Genomic DNA, 26959 nt, shown 5'->3' with positions numbered 1-26959 from the left:
CTAACACCCAAAACATGCCAGTCTAACAGATGAGGTAATTGAACCATCTAGAGATACAAGTAGCCCTGTCTTTGTTAACAGGGTATGCAGAGAAGATTGCTGAATGCAGATGGATGTGGTACAAATATCCTTAATGTTTCATTTATGCAAAAACAGTAGTACAGACTCCAGCTTTAAAAAGGAAGGAAAACCACACAGAATTAATTATAGAATCACATACCTGGGGTGTAGCCCTTTCTTTCAATTTTGGCACTTAAAGATATTGGGCCTGAGGTACAAAGCCAACAACATAGAGTCTTTTCTTTTGTGCCCGCTTGGGGTGACTGCAAGAAGAAAAGTATTGTCCATCAAATTAGGAGCTCCATGAATCTCATCAGGTATTTAAACCAACACAGGAAAATAATTATTTTCATAATGTGCTTATTATTACATATTTTGATAAACAAAGCTGCTTTCATAGTAAAAGTCTCAAGCAGTTTAAACAGCATTATAAAGATACAACGGTTTTCCTAATTCCACTGATGTATTCATATTGCTTTTTCTTCGATCCTCCATACTACAGCCACAATTAAAACAATACTAAAAGAAAATACAGTATAGCTTAAAACAAAAGGCTTCATAGCCTACACATCCCAATATAATGCTGCAGAGCTTTTCATTTAAATAATAGCAAATTAGAACATCTTCACACTTTTCATTAAGCTGCATTTCCAAAGCAAAATAACTAAACTCAGCTACTGTAAACTTTACTCCTGCTATTTCCTCAGATTCTGAATAATCCTGTTTCATCTATGTGAAAAAGACTTATTTTACACAACACCAGGATTTAGGGCTTGATCCAAAGCCCACTGAAGTCAAATGAGAGACCTTCGATTTTCATGGAGTTTGTGCAAGGTCCCTTTGCAAGCTGATTTTTCACCCATACACACAAGAAATCTGTTTCAATGGTCTTCTAATTTTCTTTCCCTTCTAGATTAAAATTTGAGAAGGGGATAAAATAAAGGATTTTTAGGACAGACTGAAATCAAATCCTCACTGAAAGCAGTTGTGATATTAAAGTTATTTTGATAAAATGATATTTCAGAAAAGGATTATGCAGAATTGCGATAATTTCTTCCCCATCAGTAGAAAATTATCCATATGGAAATTATCAATTATGCACTGCAGTAAATTTTTTACTTTGCATTTTTCAGTTAGCAGTCCCTCACTAAAATATTAAGCATTGCATTGTTCCTTCATAGATTATTCTTTATTTATAATTTCAGAGGACTGGTTAACCAAATTTTCTTCCTTAATGAGAAGTCTATAATTTGGCAGTATCAGTTTAGACCGACAAATGCATTTTATGTCTTGTAAAGATCAAGCAACTCCAAGTACAGGATAACTTAGCCTTCAAAATACCAACAGTTAAAGAACTGTTAAACTAATATAATACTTAAAATAAGAGCTGTACTTAAACTGGCAAATAAATATTAGGTAAAGTTACATGCTGATGTTGTTTCAGTTATTATACTTCATTATTTTTTGCCAGAAAATGAATGAGTAGTTCTGTCAATTCTTACCAGTAACGAAGGAGTGTTGATATCTATATGTTCAAAGACTGTAAATTCCTTCTTTAATTTTACTGGTAGAAGCCAAGGCCTATGCAATTCAGCTTTCACCCAATACCGCACACTGCCGTGTCTGCCTTCGAATGAGGTAGCAAGTGGTCTGTGCAGGACAAAGGTCGAAGTTGAGTAAAGTTTTTCTCTCATTCCAGTAACAAAGCAATTGATCAGATTTGGAAGTAGTATGTTGTTGGGGTTTAGGATTTTTCCTTTTGTTTCTTTCTCTTAGGGAATTTTCTCCCATTTTGTTGCTAAGAAACAATAACGATCGGTACTTCAGAGAGACAAAAGAAGTAAGCACAGAGAAGGGGAAGGAATGCATCTGGCTTTACTATCATAGCTGAGGGGCCATTCTCCTAGGAAGGGCAGAGATACCGTGAGATTTGGGCTGGGGGAAGGGGCTGGGTGCACCTCCTAGCTCTCTTGCTCTCGGCGTCGGAGGAGGACGACTGAGTTGCTGCTTACTGGGGGGAGGGGGGAAATTCGCTGCCGCCGCCGGAGCCCAGCCATGTCTTGCTTCTTCTGCCGTGAGTGAGCCTTTGCTCGTGAGAGCAGCCACTGAACTGGGACCTTATTAACACCCTACCTCACTAAAAACAAAAAAATACTCTCACCATCTGCTCGGGTACCTCAGGGGAAACTCCGAGATCCTGAGCCCTTTCCCCCTCCCAGGGAGCCTCTCCCTGCCGTGTTCGGGAGCCGGGCTGCCACTGCCTGGCCCCTGCCGTTTCTTTGCCACTGCTCCGGGTTTTTGCTACACTGTAGCCCGCGCCCCTTGCCTGCCAGGACGCCCCGCGGTTTCAGCTACAGGTGCGGAGTTTCTGATACATCTCGTCTACCACTCCGGGATTTTGCTCGTCCCTGCTGTTCCATCTTGCTGCTTCCGAGGTCCCTGCTACATCTCCTTTTGCTGTCCAGAAGGTACACCAGGATTGGCTGCCCCTGGGGATTTGTAACAGAAGCCCTTTATCCATCCCTTCCACCGTCTGCATCTGCCATTATCCACATGAAGGAGGCGGCCAAACTCATGCCACAGTGCCCCCTGCAGCCGCAGGAGAATCATTGTACCTGCCCAGCTGGGGAGCCACCAGTGCCCCTGCCGGCTGCGACCATAACTACACCAAAGGGGAAGGTGCCTGCCAGCCGAGAGAAGGCAGTTCCTGGGTTTCTGGTTTTGTTTGTTGCTGCTGTTTGTTTGCCTTGTTGTACATACTAGTAAAGAACTGTTATTCCTTTCCCCATATCTTTGCCTTAAAGCCCCCTTAATTTCAAAGTTTTAACAATTCGGAGGGAAGGGGGGCATATTCTCCATTCCAAGGGAGGTTCCTGCCTTCCTTGGCAGACACCTGTCTTTCAAACCAAGACATATGTAGAACTGTATTTTTAATGTATCATAATAAGCATAACTTATTTGCAACATTTCCGTATCTCAGAAAAACGTAATGTTAAAGTTGGGGAAATATATCATCTCCAATTCATTCAACAGTAGTTTTGTAGAAGTTTTAAGAATCAATTAAAGAATTGTGCAAGAAAAGTGCCAGAAGAATACACATCTCCTTTAGAGGCAATTTTCAAATGTAGAATAAAGCATACCCTTTTAAGGTCAAATTAAGGCCACCAAGAAAAAAAATAGTATTAGTACCATCTCATTATTATTATTTTGGACATTGTATTCTGTAAATAACTGTGTATTATTTACTTGGCTGGTATCTCAGTGGTTTAACTATAACTAAATGCTTTTGTAGTTTGTTTTGCCTTAAGTACAGTAGATAAATATTTCAATGTAGAGTTCTGAAGAGAGAGCTTTGGAGCATCATCTAATTTTCCTTTACCCTGATGAGATCATTCTAATATATATACACACACATATAAAAAAGATAAAGACTATTCTGCTCTGAACGCTGAAAGACAAAGTCCTTTTGGGGAATTGGAGAGGGGAAAAGAAATGTGGATAGGAACGTCAAACCTTTCAGCATTACCTTTTTATCCTCTTCTCCCTCCTCCTCCTTCCCCCCCATCATAAGATGAAGGACATAAGATTTTTATATTTCGGTCATGTCCAGTTAACTGTAACTTGTCTTTTCTTAACACTTTCATCCTTTAATCTCCAGGAAGAATTTTTATATTGTACTATATTTAAAGTGCATCATAATAAAAGATAAGTTATGGGCAAAGCTTCCCTCCCTAAATTCTATATCAAATAATACTAGCTGTGCTATTACTTTACTAGAAAGAATCATTCTGCTACAAGTTTGACATCTCTGCACATTTGAAATGCTTACTTTTTTTCTTAATAACACAAATGAAAGGATTTTCTAATCAGCCTTCAATGTTTCATCCTGCTGCAGTATCCTTTAAGAAAAAAAAATCAGTAAGGCCAGTCAGCATATTGGTTCTTTTCACTACTGCTTTGTATTTGGTTGCACTAAGTCTGGCTGGGATGGAGTTAACTTTCCTCATAACAGTGCATATAGTGGAGCACACACAGACACACAGGATGACCAGACAGGCAGGGCTGACAGACATTCATGGCTATGGTGTTTGTTTTCTCGAGCAACCACTACACATACTGAGGCCCTGCTTTTCAGGAAGTGGCTGGACATTTCCCTGCTGATGGGAAATAGTGAATTAATTCTTATTTTTGCTTTGCTTCTGCATACAGCTTTTGTTTTTTCTTAATAAAACTGCCTTTATCTTGACCCACAAGCTTGTCCACCTTATTTTCTCTCCCTGGACCCTTGCTGCAGAGGAATGAGAGAGCAACTGCATGGAGGGCTGGCAGGCAGCCAAGGTCAACCCACCACACTGGTTTTGCTTTACATAAATTTTAGAAATATTCCATGGATACAAAATAGCAAGAAATGGTAAGGAGGCAGTATCAAACTAGTGTTCTTCAGGCCTTTTACTACCAGCCTTCATTTTTTCCAGTATTATCAAAGATGGCTTCATAGTTATTCTTTCAAGTCACTTGACAAGACCTTTAGTGTTTTAATCAATTCTTGTGCTACCTTAGTGGTCATATTTGAACATTCCTTCCAACTCAAGGGAATATCAGTATCAGCCTTATCACTTATTATAGAAGAGTTTCTCATCTGAACCTTAAATTGACTTCTAAAAGTTCCCATATATATGCATCTCCTTCAGCATTCTAATATTGACTCTAAAGCCCTGCACTATTTGTGGAAATTGATCTGTAAAAGCATTTATCATCTGCAGGCTCTGTTAAAGCCAGTCCCTCTAATAAGCAGATGTTTTATTAGCTTTAATATTAGGTATCAGTCTAATATTCTGCCAACTTTTTTTTAACCTTAATGACTGGCACTTGGCTTTTACAGTAAAAGGCTCCTCCTATCTCCTTTCTTTCATCTATTTCCAGACTCTCTCTGTTCCTTCATATTTAATTTTCTTGCAACTTGTGTTAGAGCTAATTTCCATGTTGGTAACTCCTCTATGTATAAATCTCCCTTTCACGATGTATACATTAGACACCTCAAATGTGTGTGTATGTGGCAATTTTATCTTAAGACTTCTGCTATCACTCTTGCTTCACCTTTGCTTTCTGAGACAAGCGGAATTAGGTATGGGAATGTTTCTTGCTCCATCCACCCATCCATTTGGGTTTTATTCAGCCTGGCCTTTTTGTCTAGAGGTCAGTCTGAGTACATACATCCTATTTGAAGTAGGAAAAAAAAGCCAAACTCTTATTCAGTTCCAATGCAGTTAAGCCTGCCACATCTGTTTCAGACTGAGCCTGAACAGTTAAGCTGTTATCACTAGGTTCTGATGGCCTGCATGGCTCCAGTAAAATCTTGTTTCATTTAGAAGATACCTCAGCCCCTCTGCAGGACTCAAATGATAGAAGTTCCCCTCCCTTCTTCTGTGAAGGGGTCCAATCCTCCATAAGGAGCCAACATACCTCAGTCAAAAGAAAGTGTAACCAACTGAGCAACGAGTTCCTGTTTTGTGAACAAATCTTAGCCAGTTTAAAAGCCACCTCTTCAATTTAATGAGATTATGTCCTCTATTGCATGTCTGAGCACAACTACTACCACTGAAAAGGTTTCCCTCTCCCCACAGGAATTTTTCTCAAGCAGGTATGTATCTTAGCCTTCTCTCACAAGCTGTCTACTGCATGTAAATACTTACATCTGTGGAAGCTCAAAGCTGAATGCATATTCATGCCTTCCTGAATGAATGGTGTGAAGGCCTTCTTCAGAATTGTCATCATCTAGGAGGGAAAAACCCAATATGCTATTCCACCTGTGAACATTTTACATAGCATAATATATTAAATAGGTCTCTTTTCCAGAATAAGAGGGATTTATACATTCTTTACAATACTAAGAATACAGCGTCTCAGAAACAAGTCTCTACAGTCCGTTTGTATTAACTGCTAGATGTATAGCTGCAGAATTTTTAAGGTTAGGTGAGATTCCAAGACTCACCTGACATAAAAGCAAAAGTTACCTTGGTTTAATTTATGATCTTGATTCCAAGTACTGACATAGTTGTAACTGCTGCCATTTCAAGGTCTGCCTGAAAGATCCGTAATGGAAGTTGATTTCCAATATGACTTCTAGTTAAAATTTAAAATGAAATAGAGCTCTCTAATAGTATTAAGTGATCTTAGTATTGTCTGCTACATTAATCAATAACATGTAGTAATTCAGCTTCCTCCTATCGCCTGCCGAGCAAGTGTCCAAAATTTGATTTTTTAAAAGAAGTGCACAAGCACCACCTAGAAAGTATCAAACAAATTTAGGGGCACAAGAAGTAGCAAGCTGTCCAAGTAATGTTGTTAAGAGCTAACTTATCAAAAATTCAAAGTTTAGCTCGATCTTGCTTGGATAGCAAAGACCCAAACATTTCCTAATTTCAACGAGAAAGCTGACCTTGTTTTAGAGTCATCATTCCTTGTATTGCTTTAAATGCCCTAATAAATTTGCAGTTTGTTCCGATATAATTATCATGAACTCAGAATAAACCCCGCTGATTCCAACAGAATAGAAAGTTATTTAGATAAAACAATTGAGCATTTCACATACAAAAGGGTTGGCATAATTAAGGCATATAGTGGGATTACGCAAAAGACCCTTCCAGTTGTTAATAGTCTGAAGCATCACGAAGGACCACTGCTATATTTTAAGATCTTTTTTTAGTTACCACTGTTCTACAAAAGTGCTGATGCTCCAATTTCTTTAGTGCACCAGAAATGCTGAAACAAACCTGTGCAAAAATATAAAACCCCTATAACACTATTTACACAAATGCACCTGCAGCATGTAATGTCACAAAATAACGATCTTCAATACACTGAAAGAGCAAAGCAATGTGTATAATGCTTTGTTGTTGCTGTTGTTGTTAAAAAACGCTTGGAGGGCTTTGTTTGTTTTTAATTAAAATAATAGCGTTTTCCTTGCACATATGTTTTTTCATCCCTTCTTCACTTCCTCTCAGATCAGCAGTCCCATTGAGCCTGAACAGCAGCAGCAGAAATATGGTAAGCAAGCTGTCAATCACAGACTAGGCTGGAGCAGGAGAGGACTGGCCTAAACAGGCACGAGCACATCCCCTGCCAACCACTCATATACATACAGTATACATTACACCCCATTGCATTTGCTCAGCAACTCTGCTCACAGTCTGGCCTGACTACCACAGAGGTAAGGAGAGAGGGGGAGAGCATCACCCACACCTCACCATCTGCTCTCCTCATATTGAGATATTAATTTTAAAGAATTAAGGACTTTAGTTAAAGTAGACATAGACTTGCTGACGTAGACTTCCCTTTACATTTTGAAGAATAAAAGACTTTAGCACGTAGACTCCCCTTTTACTAACTAGACATTGCTGAGGTAAACTCCCTTTTTTTTTTTTAACATAAGCCAGATGTAAAGAACCGATAAATCAGGAGACCTGTCAACTTAATCAACAGACTCCAAGGACACAATGTGATCATAAATCAGATAGTCTTGAGAAAACAGGATCCTGGTGTCACCAACACTAAAAGGTTAAAAAGGCAAAGCGAGGAAGACGCATCTTACTTCATCATTTTGAGACCCCACCCCCTAAAAAGGACCACCGACCCATTTCAAAGAACAAACTACGCATGCTTAATTGCTTTTTGGCTAATTACCATACGAAGCGGGGAATGGGATGGACCAGAGTCATGAATATGCATTTGTGTTTTGGGTATTCAACACTTTTGTACATAAAAAGACCCTGTGATCATCTGTAAATTGCGCGCGTGTGTATTTGGGAGCTATCCCTCACGCTGCCCGGCGTCGTAATAAACATACACTTTCTAACTTCAAACTGTTAGAGAGTCTTTGTCCGTCATAGTTGGATATTGGTATTAGATCAATATCCATATTTTTTTAACAAATCATTTTGGCGACCGCGGCAGGACACTGCTCTCTCTGGCCGAGGGGGCCATCGGGGTCTGGGACCCCTCAGGGCGCCTGCCCAGAATTTCCTGGGAAGAGGGGCTCCCACGGCCTCACTGACACCCCCGGGGAAAGACCAGAGCCTGCTGGAACTACGGACAAAAGGTATGTTTAAAATATTGGGAACAGGTACCTTGGAATAGAGGCGGCTTATAAGTCATAAGAGACGTCTTATGCAAAGCAGAAGCCTGACTGGGTTTTGGAAACTCCGCGGAGTCTTGTAAATGGTTGGTTGTGTTCCAGGTAGAGCTGGTAACTTGTAGCTCCCTCCCGTAGAGGGGAGGGCAGCAGCGGCCCCAGGGCTGCAGGTTTTGTTGGTTTGGGGAGCAGTGGTGGCTCCGATTTTGGTAATTTAAAGCTCCCTCCCGTAGAGGGGAGGGCAGCAGCGGCCCCAGGGCTGCAGGTTTTGTTGGTTTGGGGAACAGCGGTGGCTCCAATCTCGGCTTGTAGTTTAAAGGTGTGCCTTGGTGATCCATACTCTGAAAGGCCGGCCCGAGTTTTGGGGCACGGAAGGTGCTGTCTTGGGTCGTGGTCCCGCGCCGAAGGTGTGTGTGTGGTGGTCCTGTGGTTTTGTGATTGTGTGCGCTTTGGTGAGGAAAAGAATCATTTGTGTACTGTATGTGTTGTGGTTTGTGAAAGCTTGTGTGGTACGTGCTTTGGTTTGTGTGATTTTGCTGCGTGTTACTAACCTTTGTGAGTGTTCTTAGAAGTTTTGCAAGTTTATAAGAGATTTTAAAACTCCCGCCGATCCGCGGAAGAATACCTTTCAGAAAGCGGAAGGATTTGAGTGCTTATGTCGTGATTGAAGTGTATCTGTAATTTGAATCAGTAAAAGAAAAAAAAAGAAAAAACAAACAAACAAACAAACAAAAAACCCCCCAAAAAAACCCAAAAAAAACAAGCAAGGGTAAGGGGTTTTCCTTTTCAAAGTGAATGCCCGACACAGCCGCGGTGATTGGGGGTGATTTGTTTCCCCGGTAACTGCAGAGGAATCTAGGCTTGCGAAACCTCAAGCCACGTCCCTTAGCTCTTTGTAAGACGCGGAGAGGTTCTGGCGAGTGGATGTTTTAGTTAAAAAGAAATATTCTTATCTATTTGTGAAGCTTGCAGTTGCCAGTGTGTAATAGTATCTTAAAGTGCTGGTGGCTTAGTCCTCAGCCACAGAGAAGCAGAAAAGCAGTGTAAGATCAAGGTGTCATCCCCCGCTTCCCCGTGGAAGGAAGGATTTCCCCCGGCTGAAATCTGTGGGAATTTGGCGAAACCTTGCTAAATTTTTTTTTGGTTGGATGTGTTTAGGGTCGCAAGGGACCCCGGCTGTTTCTTTTGTGAGCCTAAAACTGTTGGTGTTTGAAGCCAGGTCCCTGCAGAAAAGGGAAACTCGGTCTAGCAGCTTTTGATTGTGTGCAAAGAACAGAAAGCCCAGTGCCAGCCGAGGTGGCCGTGATTTTAGTAGACTTGTTGGATTCCTGATACTCTGCAAAGTTCACATTTGTTAATTTTAATTATTTTAGGGGTAATATACCCAAGACAAGGCATAACAGAAGACCCGGTTTAATAAGGGATTAATAACCAGCAATTTGGGGTCAAGTGCCTGGCTGATTGTGTAGTGTTTTTTTTTTTAAGAGAAAATTTTTTTCTGTTCTCTTTTTCTTTTTTTCCTTTTTGTGTGTCAAAAGGCATTGGGAAAAATAAGATCCTGAATATGAGAGCAAATGAAAGCAAAGAGATTCCCAGAGGAAGCCCTTTCGGGTGCATTTTAACACACTAGAAAGAGCTGGTGGGTTGTGATGGTACAGAAACCAGGAGGGAGCTGGTTAAGTTATGTACACAATGGTGGCCACTCTATAAACTTGATGAGGGAGTGAAGTGGCCAGCAAATGGTACACTGGACTATGAGACACTATTACAGTTAATGCTTTTTCTCCGGCGAGAACAAAGGTGATCAGAAGTGACATATGCAGATATGTTTTTCAGCCTTCGAAACCACCCTGAGTGGCAAAGGGATTGTGGAATGAAGCCTCCATCTGATCCTTTAGTACTGGCCCTTGAAAAAGACAATAAAGCTACTAAAGGGAAGCCCAAACATTGCTACAGCACCTGCTCTATAAATCAAAGGTGCACACATCCCGACAAGGTATACCAATTAGAGGCTTTGGAACAGGAGACAGAAGACATACTTAAACCACCTCCAAAGAGACAGGAAAGGGGGAGGGTGGTGGGAAATGCAAATTCAGAACCACCATTAACCCCAGCCTCCCCTGCTTCATCTGTAACTTCATCTTCCCTTGGAAGGACAGCAACTAAGGCAGGGGTTTCTCCACCCACTCCTGAACCATACCCACCACTGCCTAGCAGTGACAGTGAGTGGGATGAACCTGAACCTCCCCTGTCAGCCCCCAAACTTCCCCCACAAGGGCCTATAGCATCCAGGGCCCGAAAACAAACCACAGGGGTCATACAAGCATACATACAAGCAGATAAGCAATGACCTTTGATGGAGAAACAAAACTGATTAAAGTTCCCTTTTCCTCAATTGATTTAGAGATCTGAGAAAAGAGTGCTAAGGGTTATCGAAGTGATCCAATAGGGGTTGCTAAGAAAATGAAGTTTATAATTAAGCAGCATTTACCTGATTGGGCAGACCTCCAATTGCTGCTTGATGCCTTAACAGAAACTGAAAAACAATTAGTTTTGAAAGTAGCTAAAGACCTAGCTGAGGATGACTGTAGAACAACACAGGAAGATGTTAAAGATGTGTTTCCCCTTCAAGACCCGGGCTGGGATCCTAATAATGATGAGGGGTTGGGATGGTTAAAGAGATACCAGGAATTAATAGTAAAAGGGCTAGAAAGAGCAATCCCCAAAACCATAAATTGGTCAGCACTATATGCTGTCAAACAAGGCCCTTCCCAAACACCTTCTGAATTTCTAGATCACCTGCGAGACGCGATGCGCCGACACACCACCCTGGATCCTGGATCTAATGAAGGGACACAGCAATTAATAAATTTATTTTTAGAACAGTCTACAGGAGACATCAGGCAGAAACTCCAGAAGATCCGGGGTCCAGACAACCGGAATTTAGAAGCTTTACTAGATGAAGCCTAGAGAATTTTTAGTAACAGGGAAGAAGGATACAAACAAGGGATGAAGAAATTAGTAGCAGAAGTAAGGGAGAGAGAAAAAGAAAAACAGAGGCAAGGTCCACCGAAACAAGGACCACCCCGACTAGGAAAAGACCAGTGCGCATTCTGCAAGAAATTTGGGCACTGGAAAAACCAATGTCCAAAATTAAGAAAGAGTAATAAACATAGAAAAAGTGGTCAAAAAGGGGAAAAGGTGGTTGCTCATGTAAAAGAAGACTGAGGAAGACCGGAGGGCCCTACCCTAGAGGACCCTCTGGTTATAGTTAAACTAGAGAAAAGAGAAGAAGAAGTAAAATTCCTAGTAGACACCGGGGCAACATTTTCAGTGTTAAATAAGGCCCTAATACCTGTAACCAATGACTATGTTATGGTAAAAAGAGCAACTGGCCAATCTGAAAGAGCTTATTTTTGTAAACCATTGAAGTATAAATTGGGGAAACAATGGGGAATTCATTGATTTTTATATATGCCTGGAGCTCCATCTGCACTGTTGGGCAGAGATCTGCTAGAGCAGCTGGAGGCAAAGATAATATTTAAGAATGGGGAAATTATTTTGGAGGTAAAAGATCAACAATATATAGAACTGTTAAGTTTAATGATGATAACCAAAGAAATTGAAGTTACAAATGAAGAAGAGAATTTCAGGAAAGTAATAGATCAGGTGTTTCCTGGAGTGTGGACTTCTGACATACCAGGCAGGGCAAAGAATCCACTACCAGTACAAATCAAACTTAAAGAAGGAGAACAGCCAGTAAGAGTTAAACAATACCTCCTAAAGAAAGAAGATAGAGAAGGGATTAGTCCAATTATTGAGAATTTTCTGAAGATAGGGCTACTGAGGGAGTGTCAGTCTGATTTTAACACTCCTATCCTGCCAGTGAAGAAGCCCGATGGCTCATACAGGCTGGTACAGGACTTAAGGGCTGTTAACAAGATAACTGAGGACTTGTATCCAGTAGTTGCTAATCCTTATACCTTGTTGAATCGTTTAACTCCCGAACTAACCTGGTTTACTGGTTTAGATTTGAAGGATGCTTTCTTTTGCCTCCCTCTCCATGAAGCCAGCCAGAAAATCTTTGCATTTGAGTGGGAGAACCCCAAAACGGGACGGAAGAACCAGCTCACGTGGTGTGTGCTTCCCTAGGGGTACAAGAATTCACCCACTATATTTGGAGAGCAGCTTGCAAAGGACTTAGAGTCTTGGGTACCTCCACCAGGAGAAGGACAGTTGCTCCAGTATGTGGATGACCTCCTAATAGCCACCCAAACCCAGGAAACATGCGTGGACTGGACGGTAAGCCTCCTAAACTTTTTGGGCTTGCAGGGGTATCAAGTATCTCAAAAGAAAGCCCAAATAGTGAAGCAAACAGTAATTTACCTGGGCTATGAAGTGAGTGCTGGACAAAGAACCCTAGGGCAAGATCGCAAAGAGGCAATATGCCAGACCCCAAAGCCTCAAACAGTGAAGGAACTGAGAACCTTTTTAGGTATGACAGGATGGTGCAGATTGTGGATTTATAATTATGGATTACTTGTTAAACCTCTGTATGCCTTGATCACGGAAGGAAGCAGAGACCTTCAATGGACAAAAGAAGCAGCTCAAGCTTTTGACCAGCTAAAGAAGGCCCTCATGTGTGGTTGGACAGGGACAGGCGAAGCGAGAAGATCTCGGGCTGTGACGGGAAAGGGAAGAGCATACCTCAACCCCACCCTAAGATAAGCTATCTCTAAAAGGAATGTAGACCCTTACTAACATGTGCCAGTACTTTCCCACTCCGACTTCTAACCCGGGAAGTGGGGCAATATCCTTTCTGACGTAGCAAAGACCCCAGAGTATATAACCTGCATTTTTTACTTAATAAACGCCTTTTTCAACCGTCTACCACGTTGGTACTTTGCGAGTTGCCAGGCCCGGCTCCACCCATGAAAGTAAAGTGGACGCCGTGCTGTTTGTCTGAATACTAAGCCTCCACAGTTGCAGAATAACGGACTGCAACAAGTGGTGCCGAAAGCCCGGGAAAAGAAAGGAAAGAAAGGAGACCTTGGCGGATGGGATCTGCGCTTGGAAAGGACACAGCGGGCAGTGGTCGGCTGGCCCGATCTACTGCGAAGGAGAAGAAAAAAGAAGGGGGACGCCCCAAAGGACCCGCGGACGGCATGGAAGCCGTAGCGAAGGTCGTAAGTAGGACTGCAGCCCACTCGAGAGTACCGTGGGACAAAAGAGATTTATTTCTTGCTATTGCAAGGTTATCGGATTTAGGCGCGATTTCACGCCCCATTGACATATTAAATTCAGAGGGATGGGAGAGATATACCGCTGCCCTGGCTGAAGATACAAAAGCCACCGGCAGCGGAAAAGTTTTAAAAGCGTGGGGAAAAGTTGAGAAAGCGTTGCGGAAAGCAATGGAAGAACAGGAAACTTTGAATGCTGCAAAAACGTGTCTATTCGCGGCTAAGCAGCCAGGGAAAGGGGATCGCGGGGTCGCGGGACCCCACGGAGAAAACCAGGGAGCGAGGGAGGGGGGCTACAGTGCCGTGGAAACCCCCGGGGAAATGCGGGAAGCGGACGCGTTACCCCCCTCCCCAAATGCATGCCTGAACCCCCCGGAGCCCACGGGGGAACCCCAGACCCTCCTGCGGGAGTCCCCGGATCCGAACCCCCCCCGAAAAAACCGTGGTTTTCTTGATCATTCCTCCCCGCCGCGTCCAGGGTCCGAGTGGCGACATTTCGCCGGGTTCAGCGGTGATCCCGCTCGCGCGGGGCGGCGACCCCCCGGCGGGACCCGAAACCGCGGTCCCTCCTACTGCCGAGCCGCGGCGAGGCCGGGCGGAGGAGCGCGCGCGGCTCTTCTGGGAAGGACTCGCGCGGCAGGCGCGAGATGTCGAAAAAATAGCCAGCGCCACCGCGGACGCGGTGGCCCCGCTGCTACCACCCCCGCCATATGGCCAAGATGGCACCGACGGCCCAGCGCGGGGGCGGGGCGACCAATCGCCGCTGCCGTCGCCGCCATGTGGCCAAGATGGCGCCAACGGTCCAGAGCGGGGGCGGGGCGGGGCGCCACGTGGCGATGGAAACCCGGAAGTGCAAAACCCCGCGACTGCGCATGCGTGGGGGGTCGGCGGAAATCCGGAGCTGCCGGTCTACACAACGCATGCGCGGGAGAGCGAGGGGAGGCGAACGCGCGATCGGGGGCCTCTCCCAATGTCACCTTGTAAGGGAGGGGGCGAGCCCATGGGGGAGACGTGGGACTACCCCCGCGAAATGCGCCGGCGTCCCCCCCGGGAGGAGGGGGGGGGCCGGACGCGGGAGGCGGAACGGGACCAAAGCCGAGGGGACGTCCGAACCCACCCGCGGAAGGCGGAACGGGGGCGGAGCCCGATGAAAAGGCATGGCAAACCGAAAGCCTACCATCAGTCTGCTTCCGACACGGAAGGGAGCCACAGCTCCGCGGCTAGTTATACAGAGAGCTCCGAGTCCGATTCGGAAACGGAGATAACAGAATTTATGAGGTTTACAGCGAAACCGAGCAAAGCTTTTAACAATGTAAGGGAACAAACTCAGTGCAAACTAACCGATTGGGGAAAAATAAAACTAGCTTGCGCCGAATGGGAACCCGCGGCTGCGATACATGCATTTCCGGTAAGGGTTACCGGTTCTAGACAGAACCAAAGACGCGCCTACACTCCGCTGAGTACAAAAGAAGTTCAGATTGTGGTGAAAGCGGTGCAGGAAAAGGGAATTAATTCAGCCCTTGTGTCCACACTGATTGATGGTCTTTTTAGCAATGATGATATGCTGCCTTTTGATATCTCACAAATAACCCGTATGTTTTTTGACGGGGCAGGGTTGATTGTATTTCAGCAGGAGTGGTCAAACCTGTGCACAGCTGCCCTAGCTCAAGCCTCAGGGCAGGGACAGCCTCTCCATGGCTCTACCCTCTCCAGGCTGCTTGGCAAACACGACGATGTAGCTACCCCACAAAACCAAGCCGCACACCTCACAGCAGAGGAGGTAAAAGCAACAACCAGAGCAGCTAGGGAGGCAATAAGAGCAGCCTCTCGGGTAGTGGACAAGCTAACACCATGGTCAACTATTAAACAGGGGGAAAGTGAAAGCTTTACACATTTTGTAGATCGTTTGCAAGCTGTGATTGATTCGTCTACCCTGCCTGCAGCTGCAAGGGGACCTGTGGTGACAGATTGTTTAAAACAACAGTGTAACACTGTCACCAAGGACATCCTGCGCTCTCTCCCAGCAGGAGCCAGCTTGGCTGATATGATCAAACATGTGGTAAAGGAAGAACACCTAATACCTATGCAGGCAGCGGTTCATACCATAACCAATGCCATGGCATGCTTGAGGTGTGGCCAAGCAGGTCATATAGCAGCAAGCTGTCCCCAGCCAGCACAGCAGCCCGTGGCAGCACCCTCGACCCAACAGCGCCAGAGACCCACCTGCTGGAATTGTGGGAGAAAGGGACACATGGCCAAGGAATGCAGATCCAGGCCCCAGGGAAACGGAAGGGGGAGGGGGCGTGTGGGCCATATTCAGCCTCCTCCCACTGCGAGATGGCCCAGCCTTCCCAATACCCAGTGGGGCAGGGGACCTTCATACCCCATATATATACAGGAACCAGTCAGTATCTCATCCCCGCCAGTCATTCAGTGGCAGAACCATGCACCACCACCAGCAGCAATTATGCACCCCTCACCACCACAAACTGCGCCAGTGTCACAGGGTCAGCAGGGGACAACCCAGAGCGGAACCCCTGGGTGGCCTTGGTCATGAAAGTAGGGAAGGAGCCCTTGAGGGTGTGGGGGACATGTCAACTCTATGGCAGTCAGGACCCTCACGTTTTAGGGCTTCAGTTTTTGGCAGACACTGGATCAGACTGCACCATTTTTCCTCAATCACACTGGCCCAGACATTGGCAAATTAAAGAAGTCCCTCCTGTGAACGGGGTGGGGGGACAATCCAGGGCATGGAAAAGCACCCAATTGGTGGCTATAACACTCCACACAAAAAAGGGGCCAGAACAAACAGTTGCCATTTACCCTTACATTTTGCAGGATTCTCCACCCTTAATAGGAAGGGATGTCCTGGCTATGCTCGGAGTCAGGATTACAAATTTATAATGAGGGCCACTGCCTTACACCCTTTGCTGCCGATCAAATTGACTTGGAAATCATCAGACCCTGTATGGGTTGAGCAGTGGCCCCTGTCCGAGCCTCGTTTGGCAGCCTTATTAGAACTGGTTGAGAGGGAACTGCAAAAGGATCATATAGAACCCTCAGTAAGTCAATGGAACACGCCTGTGTTCCCAATTCCCAAAAGGTCGGGAGAGGGCTATCGCTTAGTCCATGACCTGAGAGAAGTGAATAAAACAATCCGACCCATAGGTCCAGTTCAGACACTGTTACCCATGAACTCAGCTATTCCTGAAGGACAGCCATGTGCAGTATTGGACATTAAAGACTGTTTCTTTTCAATACCTTTGCATCCTGAGGACAGGGAACGATTTGCCTTTTCCGTGGTTTTCCCAAATGGCAAGCGGCCCAGCCTGCGTTTCCAGTGGAAAGTGCTACCTCAAGGTATGGTCGACAGCCCAACCATCTGCCAGATCACTGTGGACAAAGCGCTGACGCCAGTCCGACGCTCCTATCCTGCTGCCACCATCATCCAGTACATGGACGACATCCTGGTCTCAGCACCATCAGCGAGCCAAGTGGATCATCTGGTATCCAGGATCACAGAGATCCTCCAGGCCAACGGCTTCGAGATCGCGAGCGCGAAGATCAAGAAAGGACCCTGCGTCACCTTCCTAGGAGTGGGAATCACAAGCTCCTACGTGACACCTCCCAAGGTGAAAGTCCACCGAGACGTCAAGACGCTCCACGACGTGCAACGCCTGGTAGGATCGCTGCAGTGGCTTCGCAACATCGTCCTGATTCCTCCTGAGGTCATGGACCCTTTGTATGACCTCCTGAAAGGAAAGCACCCCTGGAAACCCAAGGAGCTGACACCGCAAGCAGCGAGCTCCCTCGACTTCATCGAACAGCAGATGTCCACTGGCACACTTGCCAGATGGAACCCAGCGATGCCCCTGGACTTATACGTGCACTTCACACCAAAGGGGGGAGTGGGAGCCTTGGCCCAAGGACCTTCTGAAAAGGCCCGACCGATCCAATGGGTGGTCCTTGGAAGGCCTGCTCGTGCATTTTCCCCAGCAGTAGAATGCATCGCTAACGTCATCATGAAAGGCAGGAAACTCGCCTTGAAACACCTAGGGACCAAGCCAACGAGAATCCACCTTCCTTTTCGCAAGCAACCGACCACAGAATCAACCACAATCTCAGAGCATCTAGCCCTTGCTCTCATCGGATTTGGAGGAGAAATCTCCTACTCCACCAGACCACAGCCAGGACCAACAGTCTTCACAGATGCTTCCTCCACTACTTCTACTGCGACAGCAGTGTGGCAGGTAGGAGAGCAGTGGCATTGCATCAAAGCATGTGACCCCACACTGTCAGTGCAGCAATTGGAAGCTACAGCAGTAGCCCTGGCGTGTGGACTCTTCCAAGAGGAGCACCTTAACATCGTAACAGACTCTATATTCGTGACAAGGCTCTGCCTAGCTATGGCAGGACCAGGTGTGTCAACATCAGCAGCAGCCCTTATGCTAGAAGAAGCACTCTCCTCACGAAAGGGCACTGTATCAGTCATTCACGTCAATAGCCACAACCCAGTCAAAGGTTACTTCCAGATCGGCAACGACAAGGCAGACGCTGCAGCGAAAGGCGTCTGGACGCTGCAGGAAGCCCGTCAATTGCACGAATCCCTCCACATCGGACCCAAAGCACTGGCGAAGAGATGCGGAATCACAACAGCGGATGCTAAACATGTAGTGGCTACCTGCCCTCACTGCCAGAAGTCACCCCTGTGGACTAGTGGAGTCAACCCAAGAGGTCTTAAGCCCTCAGAAATCTGGCAGTCAGACTTCACCTTGTGTCAGCTGCTGAAGCCTCGAGCATGGCTTGCAGTAACAGTGGACACGTTCAGTGGAACGATCGTAGCCACCCAGCATCCCAAGACCAACTCTAAAGCCACAATCCAGCACTGGCTGACAGCCATGGCATGGCTTGGTATCCCCAAGCAGATCAAAACAGATAATGGTTCCAATTTTATTTCTAAACCAGTGCAGGAATTCACCTCCAAATGGGGGATCACACTAGTGCAAGGTATCCCATATAACAGTACCGGGCAGGCTATAGTCGAGCGGGCAAATCAAACCCTGAAAACTAAGATAGAGGTGTTGGCAAAAGCAGAAGGCTTTACCAATTCCATTCCCTCAGGAGAGCAGGCGCGTATACTGGCAACCGCACTGATAGCATTGAATCAATTCCCTAGAGGAAATGAAGCAAACAATCCCATTTGAAAACACTGGGCCTCCAGAGCGCTAGAGGAGGGCCCGCAGGTTGTAATTAAAAATGAGCTGGGTGAATGGGAACGGGGCTGGAGATTAATGCTTACAGGGCGAGGGTATGCAGCTGTCAAAAAGGATGGGAAAATCAGGTGGTGTCCTATTAAATCAATCAAACCTGATCTTCACAGTGAGCAGGATGAGACTAATGAGAACTGTGAGTTTCTGTTTACAGGACATGCTGGTGGGGCGGCCACGTAACGCGTACATGCCTCTCCCAGAGGAACGAGACACACCACCAAGCCGTCAGAAAGCACCAGAGAAACCCGCGCGGGTGAGACCCAAGCACCAACGATATGCCTGTGTGATTTTGTTGCTGGGGCTTGTCGCCAGAGGACAAGCCAGCTCAGATTTCTACCCACATCAGCCGTTCAGGTGGGTCATGAGACATCTTACCAGCGGCAAGGTGCTCAGAGACATCACCACACCAAACACTCCATCCTTCGTGCTCCGTATTACCGATCTGTTTCCAGGACAACCAAAGGTAGATCCCTATTCTCCATTCTCATCACACACGTACCTATCCTATTGGTGCCCAGCTTCAAACGCAGGAAAAAGTTATTGTAACAACCCCGGGTGGGGATTTTGTGGGCATTGGGGCTGTGAGACCATAGTAACAGATGCCAGGCCGTCAGGGCCTGGGTGGGACCCACAAGAGCCTGACAAGTTCATACAGTTCACCTGGGCACCCGCAGGTTGTAAAACACCTCTCTCTGTACAAGGAAACTCCTACCGATACAGCTATAAAATCCCTAAAATTCGAAAATGCATATACTATAACATGACAGTCTTGCAGCCCAATCATCCTAGTTGGACAGTGGGTAAAGCATGGACAGTGGTCCTTCAAGGGTCAAAAAAGTGGGTGAACGTGCGAATTACCAGGCTTCAACCCTCAGCACCCCGAGCGGTTGGACCCAACAAGATAATTAAAAGCACGCAGACAAAGAGAAATATGACCTACCCTAAAGCTGTACCCACAAGTGTCAGCAAAATCCCAACTAGCGATACAAAAGTCTTTCAGATGGACCGATTAGCCAGGTCAGACCCAGACCCAATCCTTCGTATGTTAGAAGCTACCTTCCTATCCCTGAACTAATCTAACCCTAACCTAACCAATTCCTGTTGGCTTTGTTATGATGTCCAACCCCCTTTCTATGAAGGAGTTGCTTTAAACACCCCATTCAGTTACTCCACAGCTGATGCACCTCACCAATGCAGATGGGACACACCTCGCAGAGGCATCACCCTAAGTCAGGTCTCAGGCCGAGGCGAATGCTTTGGTAATGCAACCCTAGCTGAGCAAAAAGGGAATGTCTGCACCAGAGTTGTAAAGCCTAACAGAAAGAATAATAAGTGGGTAATTCCAGCTACGTCTGCAATGTGGGTTTGTCAGAGGTCTGGAGTAAGTCCGTGTGTATTTCTTCCCAAGTTTGATGATTCTAACGACTTCTGTGTCCAAGTTCTGATTGTTCCTAGGGTCCTGTACCACTCAGACGAAGAAATGTACAGCCTTCTCGAAGAATCCAACAGACTCCACAAAAGAGAGATACTGACAGGTGTAACTATCGCAATGCTGCTCGGCTTGGGAGCAGCCGGCACGGCAACAGGTGTTTCGGCCCTGGCAACCCAACACCAGGGTCTGTCTCAGCTACAAATGACTATAGATGAGGACCTGCAGAGGATCGAGAAGTCCATTTCCTACTTGGAGAAGTCAGTCTCTTCGCTTTCAGAAGTGGTCCTGCAGAACAGGCGAGGACTGGACCTCCTGTTCATGCAGCAGGGAGGTCTGTGTGCTGCCTTGAAGGAGGAATGCTGCTTCTATGCGGACCACACCGGAGTCGTTAGAGACTCCATGGCCGAACTTCGAAACAGACTGGCTCAGAGACAGAAAGATAGGGAAGCTCAGCAAGGCTGGTTCGAATCCTGGTTTAACCAATCCCCATGGTTAACCACTTTAATATCCACTTTGGTAGGCCCATTGGCAATGCTACTTCTAGCTGTTACCTTCGGACCATGCCTGCTGAACAAGATAGTCTCATTTGTCAAAGCTCGCCTAGATCAGACTAACATTCTGTTCATAGGCCAACATGAAATGCTGTGAATTTAAAATTGCCAGTCACAAGATTTCCAAACTTGCCTGGCAAAAACTCACTCAGGTTTCCAAACTCCTTTTTCCCTTGTTAAACCCTAACCTTCTACCTCATTTAGTGCCTATATCTATATCTATATCTATATATATATATAACTACCTCGTTCTTTTGTGAAAGAGTGGGGGGGAGATGTGGTTGGACAGGGACAGGCGAAGCGAGAAGATCTCGGGCTGTGACAGGAAAGGGAAGAGCATACCCCAACCCCCCTAAGATAAGCTATCTCTAAAAGGAATGTAGATCCTTACTAACATGTGCCAGTACTTTCCCACTCCGACTTCTAACCCGGGAAGTGGGGCAATATCCTGTCTGACGTAGCAAAGACCCCAGAGTATATAACCTGCATTTTTTACTTAATAAACGCCTTTTGCAACCGTCTACCACGTTGGTACTTTGCGAGTTGCCAGGCCCAGCTCCACCCATGAAAGTAAAGTGGACGCCGTGCTGTTTGTCTGAATACTAAGCCTCCACAGTTGCAGAATAACGGACTGCAACACTCATGTCAGCACCAGCCTTGGGACTTCCAGATGTGAGTAGGCCATTCTTTTTGTTTTCTCATGAGAAGCAAGGGATTGCTTTAGGGATACTAGCACAAAATCTGGGTCCATATCGAAGGGTAGTTGCCTACCTCTCTAAACAGCTGGATACGGCAGCTAAGGGGTGGCCAGGGTGCCTCAGAGCCGTTGCAGCAGTGGCAGTGAACATCCAAGAGGCACGCAAGTTCACCCTGGGTCAGAAGATGACAGTGCTAGTGTCTCACACAGTGTCTACAGTCCTGGAAACGAAAGGGGGGCACTGGCTCTCCCCACAAAGATTCCTGAAGTACCAAGCTATACTGGTGGAACAAGATGATGTTGAGATTGTGGTGACTAACATTGTGAACCCAGCTTCCTTCCTCAGTGGCAGTATGGGAGAACCAGTGATCCATGATTGCCTGGAGACCATTGAAGCCACCTACTCCAGTCGCCTGGATCTGAAAGATACCCCGCTTGAAAATGCCGAGACCTGGTTTACTGATGGGAGCAGCTACGTCATCAATGGAAAGAGACATGCTGGGTATGCAGTTACCACAAGCAGAGAGGTAATAGAGTCCAAACCATTACCAACAAATACCTCTGCACAGAAGGCTCAGATAGTTGCCTTAATTCGAGCTCTGGAGCTGGCAAAAGGAAAAATAATTAACATCTATACGGACTCAAGGTATGCATTTGGAGTAGTTCATGCACATGGAGACATTTGGAAAGAGAGAGGACTGTTAAACTCACAAGGGAAGAACATTAAACATGCACAAGAAATATTGAGACTGTTAGATGCAGTGCAACTGCCTGAAAAGGTAGCCATCATGCACATCAAAGCACACCAGAAAGTGAGCTCGGAGTTGGAAGAGGGGAACATGCTGGCGGATAGAGAGGCAAAAGAAGCAGCAAAAAGTAAGATAATTGATGAGACAATTGAGGCAGCATTAATCCCAGATGAAAAAATTTCTATTGAAGGTAAGCCCATATACAATAAAAAGGATAAGAGACTTATTAAGGCAGAAAAGGCAAGTTATAACCAGGAGGGATGGGCTGTGACAGAAGAAGGAAAACTTATAGTACCCTCCTATTTGTTGTGGTCATTAGTACAGAGAGAACATGAGAAAACACACTGGGGAATAGATGCCCTGTATAACCATTTAAGAGAAAGAATCATGGCCAGGAAATTGCAGGGCACAGTGATACAAGTAACTCGTCAGTGTAGTCTTTGCCTCCGAACTAATCCCAAAAACACCCCAAAGCCTAAAGTGGGACAAATTGGAAAAGGCTGTGGACCTGGGCAACAATGGCAAATTGACTTTACAGAGCTGCCCAGGAAGGGAGGATATCGTTACCTATTGGTGTTAACTGACACTTTTTCAGGATGGCCGGAAGCCTTTCCTGCCAAAACAGCTAAGGCCCGAGAGGTAACCAAAGCACTGTTGCAAGAAATAATACCTCGTTTTGGAGTTCCAGCCACCATATCCTCAGATAGAGGACCACACTTTATTTCAAAAATTGTACAGCAAATAAGCAACCATCTGGGAATAGAAGGCCATATGCAGTTCAAGAAGGAACAACACCCATGTAAGTGGGGGAAGAAACCCTACATAGATATATGGTGGCACTAAATAGACAACTCAGAGAAATTGAGAAACATATGGCTGGAGCCCAAAACAGGGAATTAGATGGGCCAGTACATGATATACAACCTGGGGATTATGTATATATTAAGTCTTTTGCAGAAAAGACCTTGGAACCACAGTGGGAAGGACCATTCCAAGTGCTTCTTACTACCTTCACTGCAATCAAGGTCAAGGAACAGAAGGCCTGGATCCATCACTCCCGAGTGAAGAAAGCCCCAGAAGGAATCTGGAAGATCACACCAGGCGATAATGAACTGAAGCTGAAGCTCACTCGGAATCACGAATAGATGTATTGACAGTATGGACATTATGTGGAAAGTTGTAATTATTGCAGTAATTCCCTTAACCATAACGAGAGTCAATGCAGTACCTCGCAGGTACAATGTGACTGAGATAAATAGGTGTCAAGGGAGAGCTTATGATGCTTACTCTCGTAAGGCTCTAAATAAGATGCTAAAAGTCACGAATGCAAGCTTGTGGGAAGGAAGAAATGTTTGGGGATGTAAATATGCATTCGTACAGGATGGGTTCCACGAGGCTTACCACCCACCCATGAGATCCATCCGCATTAGTCCTGAATTTTGTGACAAATGCTTGAGTAAATGTCCACAGTTTAGGCTCAAAATAGAGGGGTGTGCAATAAGAGGGTATGACATTGACTTTAACATCACTCAAGTATGTACTGAGCTCCAGAAGGACCAGACCAAGATTACTCCACCAGTGCCAAAAAAGGCTGTGATCAACCAGGTGCCAGCTATCCCAGAAGTAGAGGAACAGATAACTCCTGTAATTACCAAAATTGGGCCATATGCTATTAAAAAGACGGGAGTACAAAAACTGATAATTAACCCAAAATGGTCTTTAAAACGAATAGAAATAGGAGTACAGGTAAATGCTTCTCATGTTAGACCAGAATGTGCTCCATTTCTCAAGAACTCCTTTACAGACTGGACTACTTGGCTCCAAAAAGTATGCCTCCTGATGTTAAAAGTAAGAGGGATACTACAGGGTTGCTAGGAACAAGATTAGGAATACTAAATACCATAGATTCAGAAGTATTGATGAATAAATTAGCTTCAGTAGGGAATGATTTAGTCCAACTACAACAACCTTTGCAATCCTCTCTACTCTCACTGGGTAACAATCATTGGAAACTGACCCAAATAATACCAGAATGGGAAAATACAGAAGAGCGAGATCACGAGGTAATAATTAATGCACTGGGTACAGCTAGTAAAAATATTTCACTGGCTCTAGGATGTACTCAGGCACAATTGTGGATGCAATCAGTGGCCGCTGCGATTATCAGAGAAGGTGGAGAAGGAACATTCCCTGCTGAAATTCACAAAATTGTTTGGGATAATGCTTCTGATATGGAGAAGGAGCTTCAGTCTTGGTGGGTGTTGGTCAATTTCACCTATAACCCTGTGACTAGTATAGTGACAGCCTTTGTTTTAACCATACATGATGCCTCAGTGGACCTGATACATGCAATAGTCCCCTTAGGATTAAACCATGAGGGAACTGTATTGTACCCTTCTGAGCACAGGATGTGGGCACGAGAAATTGAAGGAAAATGGCAAACTGTTAATCTAGAGCCCTGCACTGCGAAGAGACAACTAGGATACATATGTGAGGGGACATTAGAAGGTGTCAAAGACACTTGCTTAGATACAGATCAAAATATTTGTCACTTTGAAACGCATCCAGGCGAACAGAAAACTTCATTGGTGTATACACGACAAGGTTGTGTCTGTCTAAGGACAGCGTGCCCCATTATAAGAATAGACAACCAAATTGTAAGGGAGACCAAATTCAATTTGTGTGTTTGCAATTTTGTCAGAATTAAGGGATGTGATTTTTCCTATCGAGCACCTGTAGTATCACAACAATATATAAAGACTAACCTAACCACTGTAGAGAACATACTGCCTGTGCCCATAGGGATGAATTTGACTCTAGTTGCTCAATTGATGAAACACCCTGAACTGAGAGAAATCTTAAAGGAAATTAGAGAAGGAGGCAAAAAGACATTAATTACAATTCACCATGATACAGAGACCATCAAAGGAGTTTTTAAAAGGTTTGAAGAACATTTGTCTCATCATTGGTGGGATGTTCTTTTTGGGTAGTCTCCAACAGCAACTGGTATACTAAACACCTTAGTCCACCCCATAGTTGTGTTGCTTATTTTAGTTAGTATAAGTTTAATTTTATCTGTTGCAATACCTGTTTGGAATTGGAGGATGCTACGACGAGTAGCAGCCTTAACCTCACTATCAAAAGCATATGGCTTAGTCTTGAGAGACACCAGCTGTGCGGCTTGGATAGATGAAGAAGACTCTCTATATTGAGTAAAGGAATTTACTCACTTTAAAGAAGAAGTGGGGAATGAGATATTAATTTTAAAGAATTAAGGACTTTAGTTAAAGTAGACATGGACTTGCTGACGTAGACTTCCCTTTACATTTTGAAGAATAAAAGACTTTAGCACGTAGACTCCCCTTTTACTAACTAGACATTGCTGAGGTAAACTCCCTTTTTTTTAACATAAGCCAGATGTAAGGAACCGATAAATCAGGAGACCTGTCAACTTAATCAATAGACTCCAAGGACACAATGTGATCATAAATCAGATAGTCTTGAGAAAACAGGATCCTGGTGTCACCAACACTAAAAGGTTAAAAAGGCAAAGCGAGGAAGACGCATCTTACTTCATCATTTTGAGACCCCACCCCCTAAAAAGGACCACTGACCCATTTCAAAGAACAAACTATGCATGCTTAATTGCTTTTTGGCTAATTACCATACGAAGCGGGGAATGGGATGGACCAGAGTCATGAATATGCATTTGTGTTTTGGGTATTCAACACTTTTGTACATAAAAAGACCCTGTGATCATCTGTAAATTACGCGCGTGTGTATTTGGGAGCTATCCCTCACGCTGCCCGGCGTCGTAATAAACATACACTTTCTAACTTCAAACTGTTAGAGAGTCTTTGTCCATCATAGTTGGATATTGGTATTAGATCAATATCCATATTTTTTTAACAAATCAATATCACAGGGCCATGCTGCCGGGTTGCCCCGTGCAGACACCCCAATCCTTCACTTCTCTCAGGAGCATGTGCTGACCATTACTGAAAGGCGATTACAGATAGTGCTGGCCAGGGGCGTGGGACAGGAGAGATAACCGAATGAGCGATGCAAGAGGCTGCAGGGCCGTGTGTCCCAATGGCCGCCCCTGCTCACAACTCCTTGCTGGCCCAGTGGATGTGCACGGCAGGAGTTTGAATACTTCTGTCTGTCCCCAGAGGTGGGCATTCACAAGAAAGGCAGAGTGCTCTCTGGAGCCACTTCGCTCCGCCCCTCAGCACACACTAGAGAGCAGGCAAAGGAACTTCCCCCACGTCCCAGCCCCCTACAATCAGCAGCTGGCATCACCTTAGCAACATGCTAACAAACTCCAGCAGGCCAATGACAAGGCGGGGACAGAGAGTGGTCTTCCAGCCTATGGTAGGGTACAAGGCGTAGAGTTAAACTCCACTCTGCAGCGAGTGTTCACAGTCCTGCCGCTGCAGCCAAGGGAAGGACAGTGGTGTCCCGGGATAACTGCTTAAGACTGTACGTGCTGTGCATGCAACACTAGTCTTGCTTCTGGTGTCAGAACATGTCAGATCTATCCCTTCCCTGTCACCTTTTGTTCCCTTTCCAGACAAAACCAAGCACCTACTATCGAGGTCAGCATTTGGATCTACAGGCCATATACAAAGTCATTGCTGCTGCTTAAGCTGACAGAAGCATAGGATCGCCTTCTTACTTGTAAGGATACATCCTGCTATGAACGACTCATGCATGCTTGCATGTTTCTGTCATCTGCAAGTCAGAGGTGAATGAATTTTTCACATGAGAGAATTATTTCTAAGGCAGCAGTATAAAGATTTGAGCTAGAAAGACACCTCATGAGTGAC

At 45.3% G+C, this 26959-nt stretch overlaps 1 protein-coding gene and 1 long non-coding RNA gene across 4 annotated transcripts in view; both read right to left on the bottom strand.

The window, feature by feature from the left end:
- LOC136373346 (uncharacterized) overlaps window positions 1-26959 on the bottom strand; it is a 361796-nt gene that overhangs the window by 230268 nt on the left and 104569 nt on the right. The gene's annotated exons all lie outside the window — the stretch shown is intronic.
- The window catches only part of LOC136373331 (arrestin domain-containing protein 3-like), a 46223-nt gene that overhangs the window by 17475 nt on the left and 1789 nt on the right, over window positions 1-26959 (bottom strand). For all 3 annotated transcript variants that reach the window (XM_066338233.1, XM_066338232.1, XM_066338231.1), the window contains exons 2-4: window positions 5754-5835; window positions 1563-1710; window positions 221-323 (exon numbers count right to left, since the gene is read on the bottom strand). In XM_066338233.1, coding sequence (XP_066194330.1) covers window positions 221-323; window positions 1563-1710; window positions 5754-5835 — 333 coding nt within the window. The remainder of the gene's footprint in view (window positions 1-220; window positions 324-1562; window positions 1711-5753; window positions 5836-26959) is intronic.

The sequence above is a fragment of the Sylvia atricapilla genome, chromosome W (assembly GCF_009819655.1).
Source record: "Sylvia atricapilla isolate bSylAtr1 chromosome W, bSylAtr1.pri, whole genome shotgun sequence".
Lineage (NCBI taxonomy): Eukaryota > Metazoa > Chordata > Aves > Passeriformes > Sylviidae > Sylvia > Sylvia atricapilla.
The sequence above is the reverse complement of the archived record's forward strand: the minus strand, read 5'-3'. Positions and strand labels throughout refer to the sequence as shown.